This window comes from Euprymna scolopes, chromosome 29 (assembly GCF_053919585.1).
Source record: "Euprymna scolopes isolate OS-2025 chromosome 29, ASM5391958v1, whole genome shotgun sequence".
Lineage (NCBI taxonomy): Eukaryota > Metazoa > Mollusca > Cephalopoda > Sepiida > Sepiolidae > Euprymna > Euprymna scolopes.
The window spans coordinates 67,352,601-67,367,171 of NC_136510.1; the positions used below are offsets into that span (position 1 = coordinate 67,352,601).

The 14,571-nt window shown below is 33.0% G+C and overlaps 1 protein-coding gene and 1 long non-coding RNA gene across 2 annotated transcripts; one reads left to right on the forward strand and one right to left on the reverse strand.

The window, feature by feature from the left end:
- Positions 1–4,468: 4,468 nt before the first annotated feature.
- Positions 4,469–6,705, reverse strand: LOC145252686 (uncharacterized). Its single transcript, XR_013863646.1, has 2 exons — positions 6,650–6,705; positions 4,469–5,073 (listed from the first exon to the last, which is right to left on the reverse strand). It is a non-coding gene; the product is annotated as an uncharacterized LOC145252686 (long non-coding RNA).
- Positions 6,706–6,876: 171 nt separating this feature from the next.
- On the forward strand, positions 6,877–9,440 carry LOC145252685 (RNA-binding protein Pasilla-like). The gene has a single exon (XM_080112507.1). The coding sequence runs from the start codon at positions 7,123–7,125 to the stop codon at positions 8,824–8,826; it is 1,704 nt and encodes a 567-aa protein (XP_079968633.1). The 5' UTR covers positions 6,877–7,122; the 3' UTR covers positions 8,827–9,440.
- Positions 9,441–14,571: the final 5,131 nt, after the last annotated feature.

The following is a 14,571-nucleotide window of genomic DNA, read 5'->3' on the forward strand; positions in this document are numbered from 1 at the left end:
TTATTGATATTTTTTTGAATGTTGCCAGTTTAATGGCATTTTAAAATTATTTATACACTGTGAACTAGATGTGAGTCAGCTGTTCCTGGAGTTATCTTGAATTTATCTTTTTTTGATGTTTTCTACTATGGCAAATATAGTCTTCAAGCATATTCGCAACCACATTTCCAAGAACTTTTTTAATTGAAAACAATCTCTAGTTCACAAACAAAAAGTGAAATGAATGTTTGCAAGCATAAGTCACATATGTTGGCAAACTTATTGAATAATGTATACAAATATTGTTATACTACTCGTTTTTCAAAAATAGAATGCTTGATAGCATTGTAGCAATTAACAAACTATTTACTATAAGCAAATCACTGCTGTAACAACTCCGTTTGGAGCGTTTGAATTTTTAACTATGCCTTTTGGTTTGCGAAACACAGCTAGTACCTTTCAATGCCTCATGGACGAGGTAGTGCGTGATTTAGACTTCATCTATAACTACATAGACGACATTCTAGTGGCAAGTGCCTCACCTGAGGAACATGTCACTCACCTCCGCCTACTGTTTGAACGGTTTCAACAGTACCAGGTTAGAATTAACCCTGGTAAATGTGTTTTTGGTGCTTCAGAGTTAGTTTTTCTGTGCCACATCATCAACCCAGAGGGTATATCTTCCTTACCCGAAAAGATTATGGCTCTACAAGACCTTAAACCACCCACTTCACTTTGCCAACTAAGGCACTTCCTCGGCCTGCTAAATTACTACACATTATTACACATTGTGCAGATCTCTTGTCTCTTTTTTCTGACTTGTTACATAACAGGAAGAATAAAAATGAGCAGATTTCACTGAATGATATTCAGCTGAAAGCCTTTAAAGAAGTGAAGGAGAAACTAGCAACACACACATTACTTGCATATCCTGTGCCTGATGCTCAGTTTTCACTGGTTGTGAATGCATCGGGCACAGCTGTAGGTGCAGTGTTGCAACAACAACACCAATAACAACTACAACCCCTCCCATATTTTTCGAGGCAGCTGAAACTGGCAGAACAACATTACAGCACGTTTGGCCGCAAACTCCTGGCTATGTACCTTGCAGTGAAACACTTTCAACATTCACTCGAGGGCCAACAATTTGTGATCTACACTGATCACCGTCCGCTTACATTTGCACTGCATGCTAAGCCGGACAAATATTCACCTCGCGAAACTCATCACTTGGATTTTGTTTCGCAATTTGCCAGCGATATCCGACATATCTCTGGGGGACAGAACACTTTATCCTGTCTCCCTATTAATTCTGTCCTCATCTTTAGATATCGATTTAACACAAATGGCCTTAGACCAGCAAAGTCTGGATACGTTGGATCTGTCATCACCTGAATTTGCAAATTCGTGTACCTGCCCGTGCCTACTTCAGACACGCAGATCATATGTGACACTTCAACAGATTCACCGAGACCGTTTGTTCCCATGACTCATTGTAGAGCTGTCTTTGACACACTACACAATCTGGCACACTTCGGACGCAAAGCCACAGTGAAGCTGATTACAGCTAGATTTTTCTGGTTTAATATGAGACGTGACATCACTGCCTGGACACGTTCCTGCGTTTCCTGTCAGAAGTCAAAGGTGCACAAGCATATCCGTGCACCCCTCAGAACATTCAGCACCCCAGATGCTCGGTTCAGCCATGTTCACATCGATCTGTTGGACCATGGCCAGTCAGCCAGGGATTTACTTATCTCCTGAACTGCATAGACCGTTTCACATGGTGGCCTGAAGCTATTCCTCTTAAGGACATTTCGACTGAATCTGTAGCGCAAACCCTTATATCAGACTGGATATCGCGCTATGGAGTCCCCACAACAATTACCACAGACTGTGGAGCACAGTTTGAATCCCACCTGTTCCAGGAACTTTCCAGGATTTTAGGGATCAAACGTATTCAAACAACAAGCTATCACCCAGCTTCAAACGGGATGATAGAACGCTTCCATTGACAATTGAAAGCTGACTTATGCGCTTACCCTGACCAACAGCGATGGAGCGAATACATACCTGTTGTCCTTCTTGGCTGTCGTGCAGCTATCAAAGAGGAGCTGGGATACTCTCCAGCCGAACTTCCTCTATCGCTGCCAGGTCAGATGCTGATCCCGATAGAACTAGGATTGTCAGATTCAGCTCTGTTTATAAACAGACTGCAAGCTTACTTTAGTAAGCTCCCAACCATGAAACCTAGGGAGCAGACCATAAAATTTTCGGTTTCCAAAGACATTTCTTCATGGACACACGTGTTTCTAAGAAAAGACTGTGTGAAAGCCCCTCTAACACTGCCTTATACTGGTCCTTATCGCATGTTATCACGCACTTCTAAACTTTTCACCGTGGATATTAGGGGCAAAAAAGAAACAGTATCTGTTGACAGAGTGAAAAGAGCTTTTCTTGACTCAGAAACACAAGACACACATATCCTTAAGGACTATTTTTTAGCCCTTTGGGAACTCAGCTGCGATCGCCAGAGAGACGCCAGCAAGCGACCTATACAGACCTCTCTCACTCACCCCTCCCACTGCTACTTGTTGACGACTGCAGTCTGATGGCAGACAACACCTTCAAACAGACATTTACACTTTCTTTCTTTCTTTCTCTTCAGTCTGAGATACAATCTCGCCTTTTCTAAATAAACCCTTTATTATTGTTTTGTTAAAAGCAATGTCGTTTGGCCTTGTGTTTATTTAAGTAATTATTAGGACAGAAATGCACTACATTTTCCTCCTATAGCATTATTAAATACAATTTTTAGGAAAAACAAAAAGAGTATAATGATATCTCTATTGATAAGTTGTTAGCATTTTACAACTGACAACTAGGTTTTGAAAATTTTTAAGCTGAGTATTGATAAGTTGGGTTAATTCGATTATTCTGACTACTGCTCTCATCTTTGATGTAATTCACACAGCTTTTTGGGTGATGTAACTTTCAGCCTTCTTCAGGTGCATCTTCTTGAACTTGGGAATTTTTATGAACTTGAACTTATATAAATAGATTAGAACATTATTAAAAAATCTCTCTCTCTCTCTCTCTCTCTCTCTCTTTTGAAAATCTGTAAGGAGTTTTGAATGAAGTCTATTATTTAATTTATGATGTTAGCTCACTTTTGTTTTGTGAGCCATGACTGAGTAGAATTCTGATGCAATTTATAATAATATTCTTAGTATTGCCATAGTAAGGATTAAAACTTTAACCTCCAGAAGACTTTCACTTAAAACTGATTATACTTAGCACTTTCACCTGTTCTACGATAGGTCCTTACTTTTGTTGAGGCAATTTTGTTTTAATCTCTATTTATAAATTTATTGCATGGAAAAAGCTTCCAAAATTTTCAGTCTTTTAATGCATGCATATGTGCTAAAGGCCAACATTACTATTTGACAGTTTAAATCCTTCCATTTAAATTCATTTCAAATTTTGAAGAATAACAGACTTATTTATTGTTTCTCTCTCAAAAGATTAAAATTGCTGAATTGTTAACAAAAAAATTGAAATGCATTCTGATTGATTTAATTGTCTAATTAATTTTTTTAGATAGGATTTAAAAAAAATAGTTTTATTTTATGCGCTTGCATTTTTTTACTAAATATTTAATATTTATCAGGTTGACAAGAAAGTCCTTGCGGTTTTTAACTTTTAAATTCAAATGAACATATTTTGGCTCAAACAAAAATTTATTGATTGAAATAAGCACCATCAGAATGAACACACTTTTGCCAATGCAAAACAAGTGTATTTATGCCAGTAATGTAAAAATCTTGCCTTCTGATGGTGATGAATTCACTGAAGGCGTTTTTTATATGACTTAGGTTTTTTAAGCATTTCTCACATAGAAAATTGTTGCGATGCTTGAAAAAGTAGGTGAGAGGTCTGAAGAGTATGGTGGATGAGGCAAAGTTTCGTAGCCCAATTCGTTCAACTTCTGCAGGATCGGTTTAGCAACGTGCAGTTGGGCATTATCATGGAGGAGAATTGGGATTTTTCTGTTGACTAATGCTGAGTGTTGTCAAAGTTTCTGATGCATTTCATCCATTTATTGACAGTACTTCTCTGCCGTAATGGTTTCGCATGCATCAAAAAACTGTAATGGATGAGACTGGTCGCAGACCACCAAACAGCATGACCTTCTTTTGGTGCAACTCTGACTTTAGGAAGTGTTATAGAGCTTTAATGAAGTGTTATAGAGCTTTAATGAAGTGTTATAGAGCTTTGATGAAGTGTTATAGAGCTTTGATGAAGTGTTATAGAGCTGAGATGAGTGTTATAGAGCTTTGATGAAGTGTTATAGAGCTTTAATGAAGTGTTATAGAGCTTTAATGAAGTGTTATAGAGCTGAGATGAGTGTTATAGAGCTTTGATGAAGTGTTATAGAGCTTTAATGAAGTGTTATAGAGCTTTAATGAAGTGTTATAGAGCTGAGATGAGTGTTATACAGCTTTGATGAAGTGTTATAGAGCTTTGATGAAGTGTTATAGAGCTGAGATGAAGTGTTATAGAGCTTTGATGAAGTGTTATAGAGCTGAGATGAGTGATGCCGGCTGTCATAAAGAACCCACTTCTCATCGCAAGTCACAACCCGGTCAAGAAATGGGTCATTCATGTTGCGTAAAAGAAGGGAAGATGACACTTCGTAACAGTGTTTCTTTTGATTCTCATTCAATTTACGAAGCAATTTATCAAGTTTTTTTGTCTTTCCAATCTCTCAAGTGATTGGAAACCATGCTATACATTACGCCTAATTCAGAAGTTCTCAAACAGTTACAGTTACACATGGATTGGCTTCGACTAAAGTTCTTACTTGATTGTTGTCAACATCCGGTGGCCAACCATTACGCTCATCATCTTTAAGACTCTCGTTGCTGCTACGAAATTTCTTAAACCACCATTGTGCTGTGCATTCAATAGTGGTTCCTGAGCCAAATACTTTGTTAATATCATGAGCTGTTTCAGCAGCTTTTTGGCCTCGCTTGAATTGAAATCAAAAAATTATGCGAATTTGTTTTTTTTCCCCATCTTGTATTCAACGTTCTGAAAAGAAGACATAATTGTTTTAAAACGATTGTAATTTAAACGATTAGATAGAGAGAAAAACGTTCTTTACAATGATATATAAAGTAAAGCTATCATAACGAAAACTTATTTGGAAATATATCATTTAAAATCAAAATTAGAAATATCGCAAGAACTTTCTTCTCACTCTAAATAAAAAATGTGTAACTCACATAGGGACGAAAAAGACACGTATACGTACGTACACACAAGAAGTACACACAATTTTATTAATATAGTGATTAGGAAAAAAAATTAAATTAAAAGATACTAACAGGTACTATTAAATTTCACATTAAAATGTTGACATAGTAACTAGAAAAGTTGTTTATCGATATCTAATGATTTAAGATTATCCACTAAAATAGTTTAAAAGAAAAAAAAATTAAACTTGCAAAAATTTGCTAACAAAGTGAATTTTTTTCATGATTATTATTTGATATTAATTTTATTCAATGCAAGGGACATAATTTAGGTTCTTTTGACATGTTGGATAAAAAGTAAAATTTAATTAAATATTTTTTCAGAAATAAAAATACGAAATATATAATTCCTGTGAAAGACATTTTTTTAATCTGAAAAGAAATTTTGATAAAATGTTATTTTTATATTTTAGAATGTCGTTAAATATGAAATATAGGTCCGATTCGTGTGACGTGTTCGTATTTATTATTGCATGCAAATATTTCAACAATGTGAAGTATTAAGACATTAAGTTTAAAATACAAATATTATTATATTTACGTATATACATATAATAACGAAACACACACACACACATATATATATATATATATATATATATATATATATATATATATATATATATATATATATATTCAATCCATTCATCGTGCTCTATTATACGCAATCCTATAATAAAGGTTGATATTTATTTTTATCTCCATTTTTTTTTTCAGTGTGTTTTGTTTGCATAAAAGTGTAGGAGTTGAACTTTGCAAAAAAAAAAAAAAAAAAAAAAAAATCCCTTACAGTCAATCCTACCGAGATTTTTTTTTTTTTTTTTTTTTGCAATTTACGTTTTGTTTGCGTAAAAAAAATCGTGAATTTTTTTTTTATTAATATACCTATTATTGAAAACATTTTCTTTTCATTTTAGGGTATATATTGATTTCATATTAATCTTTATTTTAATCAATTTGAGTAAATATTTCAACTTCCGATATATTTAAAATCAATATTATTTCCTCGCATAATGTAGACACGATACAATAAAATCAATGAAAGCATTGAGTCTATTTAATGACTCCAAATAATAATGAAAAGTTTATTTTTATGAAAATAGATTGGGTAAAAATTAAAAAAAAAAAAGGATTTGTAGGGTGTTTTCTTTTTATAGGGCAAGGACAATGTCAATGTAAAGTCGACTTTTTTTTTTACCAATTCAATAATTAAAATCAATTATTATTTTTTGTTGATATTAAATAAATTGTACTAAATCCAGTAATTTAAAAGTTATCGAATATTCAATGAAATATTAAATTAAATAAATAAATAAAGTATTTAAAAAAAAAAAAAAAAGAAATTTTCACACATTTTTCGTTGTTGATTTATTTTATGCGTTACTCTGACCTGTTGACTTCCGTTAATAACATTTAGCAGCAAACTAGAAAAAAATAAATTTATTTGATTGCCATAATTAGAACAATATATCACGAAATAAAATTTAAATTATTTTTTACTGAATAAAATGTAATAGGATTAATGATTTTTGTGTAATTTATTTATTTTTAAACTGCAGAAATACGGGAAGCTGTTTTTATTGTGGCGCCCCCTTGCAGCTGACAGTAAAGGGCAAGTAACTCTTGATGCCTAAAAAAGTCAAGTATCGTCTTGATCATCAACTAAATCTGCTCGCATGCAACGCATAAAACAGGGTGAAGACGACAAAAAGCAAGAAGAATCTGCCTCAAACCAATTTGTGGAGGCAGTAAGAAAACGAAATTCACCCAACGTGACCCTTCTAAAAAGGTGAAAACACCGAGAGGAAAAAAGTATCGAATCAAGATGAACTCCAGCCAAAGCGGAGCAGGTAGCAGCATGGGATCCGGAGAAGTGTATACCTGCGACTACAAGGCCGCTGCCGCCGGGGACACGGGAGCTGCCGGTGCCATTAGCCTAAAGATTTTGGTACCCAACGCCGTTGCCGGGGCTATAATTGGTAAAGGAGGTGAGACGATAGCCCGGGTCCAGAGCGAAGCGGGGGCTAAACTAAAAATGTCCAAGTCGAACAACTTTTATCCAGGCACCACGGAAAGGGTGTGTTTGATAACTGGGCCGTTTGAAGCCGTCCGTAAAGTGCACAATTTCATAATGGAGAAAATCCGTGAAAAGCCTGAGTTAAACCCGAAATACGAGGACTACCGCGGCCCCTTTGAAAGGCACCAACAGGTGAAAATTTTAGTTCCGAATAGTACAGCTGGGATGATCATCGGAAAAGGTGGGAACTTTATTAAACAGATTAAAGCTGATAGTGGAGCTTCAGTCCAGATATCTCAGAATCAAAAGGGTACGTATATTCCCGAACGATGCGTGACAGTAGCTGGGGACATGGATGCTAATCGAAATGCCGTTGAAATGATTCTCCGGGTTATTGCTGAAGATCCCCAGAGCGGCTGCTGTCCCAATATTAGCTACGCTGATTTCGTGGGTCCCATAGCTAGTTCCAATTCCAACACTTTGCCATTCACGCACATCAATTTCAGGAACCAGGAACAGATGGGAATGAGCAACAACAATAATCTAGGAACATTCAATTTCGGTTTTAACAACAACAATTTCAACAACAACTCTAACGCCAGTAACGTGTCGAACATGGGTGTAAACACTGCCAACCTTGGAGGCGGAGGTTCGAGTGGGGGTGGCGGTAGCGCTGCCGGCGGAAGCATCAACAGCACAGCTCTGGAGAATCTAAAGGCTACCCTCCGTGGTTGTGGTTTCTCGGAGCTTGCAATCGAAGAGATAGGAGCTGCCATGAATACCCTGGCTAGTTATGGCATCCTCACCAGCATCGGTTTGGGTCTGGGGGGACTCGGCAATCTTGGTGCTGGAGGTGGCGGAGGACTCAACTTAAACCTTCAGGGTTTGCAGGGGTCAACCATGATGTCGGGATGTAACACACCCACCACCAGTGTCAGCAATCCGTTCATAAATAACTCTAACAACAATTGCGTGTTTGGCCCTGTGGGTAGTTGTCCATCAGCTATGGAAAATTTTGCCTCTACCTGTACCAGTTCAAGCCCTTTTAATAATTCTTCGGCAAATATCAACAGTGAACGGTTTGGTGGTAGTCCTATGCTTAGTGACTCCTTTAGCACCACTGTCAATTATTCCCTGAACAATGCTCTGTTTGCTGGCGGTCCCAGTTCTTCAGGTGACCAGATGAAGAACCAGATGTCTTTTGGACACAACTCCCCCATGTACAGTCCAGCTGAGGACAAGTCTGGACTAGCTACAAAGAATGAGATCGAAGTTGCAGAAACAATTGTCGGCGCCATCCTCGGCCCTGGTGGCAAAGGAATCGTTGAACTTCAGCAGATGACGGGTACAAACATACAGATTTCCAAGAAAGGGGTCTACGTTCCTGGCACCCGAAACAGAGTTGTCACCATCACGGGCACCCCCAGCAACATCTCCAAGGCCCAGCAACTCATCCAACAGCGTCTTCAGCAAGAAGAGATGAAACGCGCTCGACAACCCCAAGTCCGTTAAAACTTTCTCTTGTTATGTCCAGGTTGGGAGGTTGAGCTTTTAAAAGCCTATTTCAATTATTGGTTCATTTTGAGTTTAAAAAGAAAGAAAAAAATATATAAAAAGAATGAATGGAAAATTAAAAAAAAAGTGCTGTTTTAGATTAGTTTATTATTAGTAATCGTGAAAAGTCAGTTGACCAATGTTATTAGCTGGTCACTTGTGTGATACAAAAATCTTATAGCATGTTTTAATTGTAATTATTTTAGATATTCTTATAAAATGATAATGACAGCTGGGATTTCAAGTCCAATTGTTTTTCATGCCATTTCTTTTTTAAAGTCTGTCAAAGACAAGTTTTGTGGGAGGTAAAATCATCATTTCTGAAATCACACCAAATCAACAACAAATGAAAAGTGCCATAAGAACTATTCATTATTGAAACCATAATTGAATTGTTTTATGTTAACCTCATTCTATTTGTGTGCTTTTTCATTTTTTTTTTTTTTTTTTTAAGATGATACCGATCCCACTTTAAGTGTTTTAAGAAAGTGAACTTTCATGAAAAAAATGTTTTAAAAATATTTCTGTCCACAGCAAACAAAATGTTATTTCAGTTAATGAAAAAAAACAAACTTCACACCAACATACATTAGTCCATGTAATATATATGTACATGCATACATATATAAGTACGTGTATATATGTATTTACATGTATATATGAATATATATTTATATTTACATGTATATTTACATACTTCTATAGTTATAACTACATTTTTTAATTGATTTCAAATGTTCATGTGGATGAAGGCTGTTCTACAAAATTGTTTTAAATTGCATGATTTTAATTTTAATTTATTTTAATTTGTACATTTTCAATATTCCATAATCCAGATTTTATTTTGTTTTTATTCAACTTATTTCATTGCACTATTTCAATTTGTTTATTGCATTAATACTTTTTAACCACGTCCTTTCAATATGTTATTGTTTCTTCTAATAAACAAGTTGAACATCTCTGCATACACAACAAAAGCCTGCATTTAAATAGTCTGCTTAGTTTAAACATTCAGCTTAATATCTACAGAACCATAACTAATCTAGTAATTGGCGATTTACTCTAGCCAACACTGTGTATTATTATTAGTATTAAGCTATCATTAGGCAAGCATCATTTAGAAATTTGTATGCATATGTGTACACATACAAGGGTGCTACGCACATGCACATATATATATATATATATATATATATATATATATATGAGCAAAAAAAGTCAACCAAGTAAGTTAATATTGCTAAAATATAAAAATGCTGGTTCCCATATTAAACATACATTAAAGCTTTTAAATATCAGTTCTTTTATTATCCTTTATCATCGTTATTGGCAGCATCAATGGAGATGCAGTTATGAAACCACTTTTCTGGATAACTTCATTTTGAACCTTTCAACTTTCCAATTGTTAACACTGCATTTTTTTTAATTGCTTTATCAAATTCTATGAAAGCAATCGTTATATTATTCATCCACCCAAAACATGCATTTCTTTTTTGCCTTTTCATTAAAATGAAGAAAAATTATGATTATTACAATTCAGAATGATGTATGCATTTTATTCATGTCTTATCAACACAAGTATATTATTAATATTATTACCTACATATATATATATATAGATGTTTGTCTAAGATGTTGGGGGGGTTGGGTAAATCGTTGCTTATTTATGCATGTATAAAGGTAAATGGTACTTGGCAAACAAAACTTTTGAATTGTAATAATTTGTTATTCATTTATAAACACACTCATACTTTTCAGTGTGTTCATTTATCGAAACTTATACTGTCTGATTATTTATCCAATATATATATATATATATATATATATATATAATTTTTTTATTTTTTATTTTTTTTTTTAAGATCAAAATTGCACCTTTTTTTTCTTTTACTGTTTAAAATGTTACAGTGGCCGTATATGCCTCATTTGGTAAAGACATTAATTATTATTATTATTTTTTTTTTTTTTTTTTTGCTAGCCAAATTGGTAACCTGTTAAATTCGGGTTTCAAATCTGGGAAAGGGATCTAGACCTTGGGCAAGTCTTTCACACTTCCTGCCCACTGTGGTCAGTCCATTTGTATACTTGTAATATTCCCAATATTGAATGCTATAAATATCAGAGTTAACTTTGGTGATTTTGATGTTTTTTGGTTTTATTTTATTTATTTCATTTTTTAAATTTTTTTATGTAAAAAAAAAAAAAAAGAAGGTTCTTGTATATTATTTGTGTTGTATGTTATATATACGGAGAATTCCGGTTATATTGTTCTTTGATCTTGTAAGAAATGGCATGCTCATGGTGATGGTGATGTTTAACAAGTTCTAAATGTTTTAATCGAATCCATCTCTCTCTCTCTCTTATTTCTTTCAACAATAATGGGGTTTACTTCACACACGCACACTTATTTCCAATGACACTCTTTCACATTTCATTCAAAAGGTAAAAAAAAAAAAATCAACTAAAAGATTCATAGTTTTATTCCCTGTCATTTAAAATAAAACAAAAAAAAAAATGATCAGTTAAATTGGCAGTCCATCCCATTTTATTTTCTATCTTGCAATTTCTTGTGCATAAAAACATTTTTATTCCATTCATAGCATATAAACTAAAACAAAAAAAAAACACAGAAATGGAGATGCCGATGAGTACATAAGTGTTTTTAATTCCGTGATGTGATACCACCGGGTGCAATATACTTTGATTGCTCAGTTGTTTTTCGTGATGGCAACCCATTATTTTTTGTGTGTGTGTGTTGTACTCACTTTTCACAATTTCATTACAAAACAAATTATAAATACGAACAGCAGTTCTTAAGAGATAGCTTTTTAACTGCTCCAAGTAAATTATTCCAAATATTATTTTGTCTTTTTATTATAATTCAATAAAATATTTTATCAAATAAATTCATATTATTTTGAATAATGGCAGCCATGAACGCTGCTACATATGTAAATAATTCTTGTTTTGAAGAGAATTCTTTTTTTAGGAGGAAAAAAAAACAAAAAAAAACCAACAAAGTATGTATTGAATTTGTTATTTACCATAAGGAAATTTCAACCTGAATTTCCATTGTTTTGAGTTAATGTCCAATAAATATCATTCATTAGTGTGTAGTGTTGAATATTTAAAAGAAGTAAAGTTAAAAAGGATATCGTGTATGAAAGAGAAAATAACAGTTAAAGCAGTCCTCAGAGTTCACGCTGCTTTTCAGACATTTTACTTTCTTCTTTATAAGAAGAATGAATAAATGAAATTGAACATTTTGAATAAATAGTTCTGCTTGGTTTTCCTTCAAACAAATGCTCTTAGCAAATATGAGTCTCCCTCCTTCTATCTGTAGTGATATGTGACATTTGTTTTTCTCATATATCTTACTCCGTACCATAAAAAAAAATCTTCTTTTTACTCAGTATCTCTCTCTCTCTCTCCCTATAATTCATTCAAACTTAGATGTTGATGTCTTATGTCAAAATGAGACTTGAATACAAATAAATACTTTAAACTGATAATATAATCAAGATAAAAAAAGCACATAACAGTTGGCGTCATTCAAATATTCATCAACTGAAGTCGTAAAGCTTGATAGAAAAAGTGCCAATAAAAAATGAAATGTTTTTTTTTTTTAATCATTTGTTCAAAAATGTTTCACTTTGCACTAATCGCATTGTTCATTGATAGATTAGACAAAAAACTTAATACACAGAATCATTCTATGAAACAATACAATAAACCATCCTCTAATACACATGATGCACTCATTTTATGAAGCAACACTAAATCATTTAATGAAACACATGATACACTCAGTCATTCTATGAAGCATGATAAACTCATTCTATGAAACCTAATACACTTAATAATTTTATGAAACACAATCTAATAAATCATTTTATGAAAATTTTTTTGTGACTTTCTATCATTTACGCTTTTTTTTCTAATTTGGTAAAATGGCATGACTATAAATTTTTTTATAAATTAAAAAAATCTTATCCTTTTAATACTTTTTTATGACATTGACAGACATGCAGTTATTTCTTCTATTTTTAATTCTTAGGTTTTGAATGTACATACATAGATAAAAATAGCTTGTTCTTTTTCTTCATTTTTTATTTATTCATTTTTCATAAATAAGACTTTGGGATTTTCCTTTATCAATTTTATATCATTCTTGCCTGAACAAAAGAAAAAACATTTCTGATGAAACTAAAAGGTTTTGTTTTTTTTTTTCTCCTCAGAAATATTTTATCCAAATTTTTTATTTATTCGTTTTTATAGATCAAATTTGCATCTTTTGTCTTTTACTCTTTTAAAGTGTCACAGTGACTTTTTATGGCTCAAAAATGCTAAATACATCATTAACATTTTTTTCCCTTATTTCTTTTCTTGGTCAGCCATATCGATAATATTCTCTTATGTTTTCTTCCAAATCAAACCTTTTCACTACCATTGAACAATGTGGGAGGAATGAGAAATATAGGTAATATCTCATAAAAAGATTCTAAAAGCTTTTTTCTATCACATTTAATTTTAATTGGACTTTGTCTTTGATTCACTGATGCTTTTGTTTTCCTCCTTCCATATAAAACTAACAGACAAGAATGACATCAAAACATAGAAAACAAGCCTTTAATAATATGGTTATATGTCAACATTGACTAAGTTAGTAGCCTATAGAATAATTAATATCATTTTGTAGATTGATGACTTAAAAAGAAAAACACATGTTCTATATATTCTGGCAACTTGATTTTTATATTTTTACTCAAAGGTGCATAATTGTTGTTAGTCTCGGCCATACAAATAAAAATTTATTATTAAAGCTGAGTGAATTAACATTTGTTTCCTAAAGATTTGTATATATTTTAACACAAAATACATGCTAAAATATTCCTTAATTCTGGGATTGAGTTATGTTTGAAAAAAAATACATTTTCTTTTGATCAGTCATAATTTGCAATTTATCTTGTGATCCATGTATTACTTAAATCATCTTTTTATGATGCCCATCACTCTCGCAGCCAATATTTTTTTTTCATCTTTGTTAATAAACAAACTATAAAACTCTAATCTGTTATTTATGTGAACAAAAAGGAAATATCAGCACAAATAGTATTTTATTTAACCATTTATTGTAGAGGAAAAGAGAGAAAGGCTAGAAATAGCGAAAAGAAAAGATCTTTGTCACTTTATTTTAAAAAATCAACTAGCACTGCAAACTCGCTTTTTTCTCGATTCAAGCAATCTAACACAAGCTCAATGGATAACCCAACGGATCATGTTTGCTTTTAGTTTCTTTATAAAACTAATTAGAGATTACAGAATCAGCTATGCAGAATTCAAATCCATTATAATATACTGATAATCTTCAAGCTATAATTTATGATTTCTTGACTTTTGTTGTATTCATATTTAGTGCAGTTTGTCTAAAACCAATGTAGTACTCAACTAAAACAAACAATGGCAATAACTGGAGAAGAGGAAAATAAACAGTCAAAATAATAGACCATATGTAATACTTGATCTTAATATGATAGCTCAGGATGATTTGAACATATGCTAAGGGCCAACAACATTGAAACAAAATTGCATTTGCATTAGAAGTTGCCAGAAAATTATCAAGAAGACCAATGATAAGATGGGCAGACAGTTTGCACAAAGAGCTCTGTAAAACCAACCTTCACTAAGACCAAGCCTATGATC

Coding starts and splice junctions, on each gene's coding strand:
- LOC145252685 (XM_080112507.1), top strand. CDS start 7,123: ATGAACTCCAGCCAAAGCGGAGCAGGTAGCAGCATGGGATCCGGAGAA.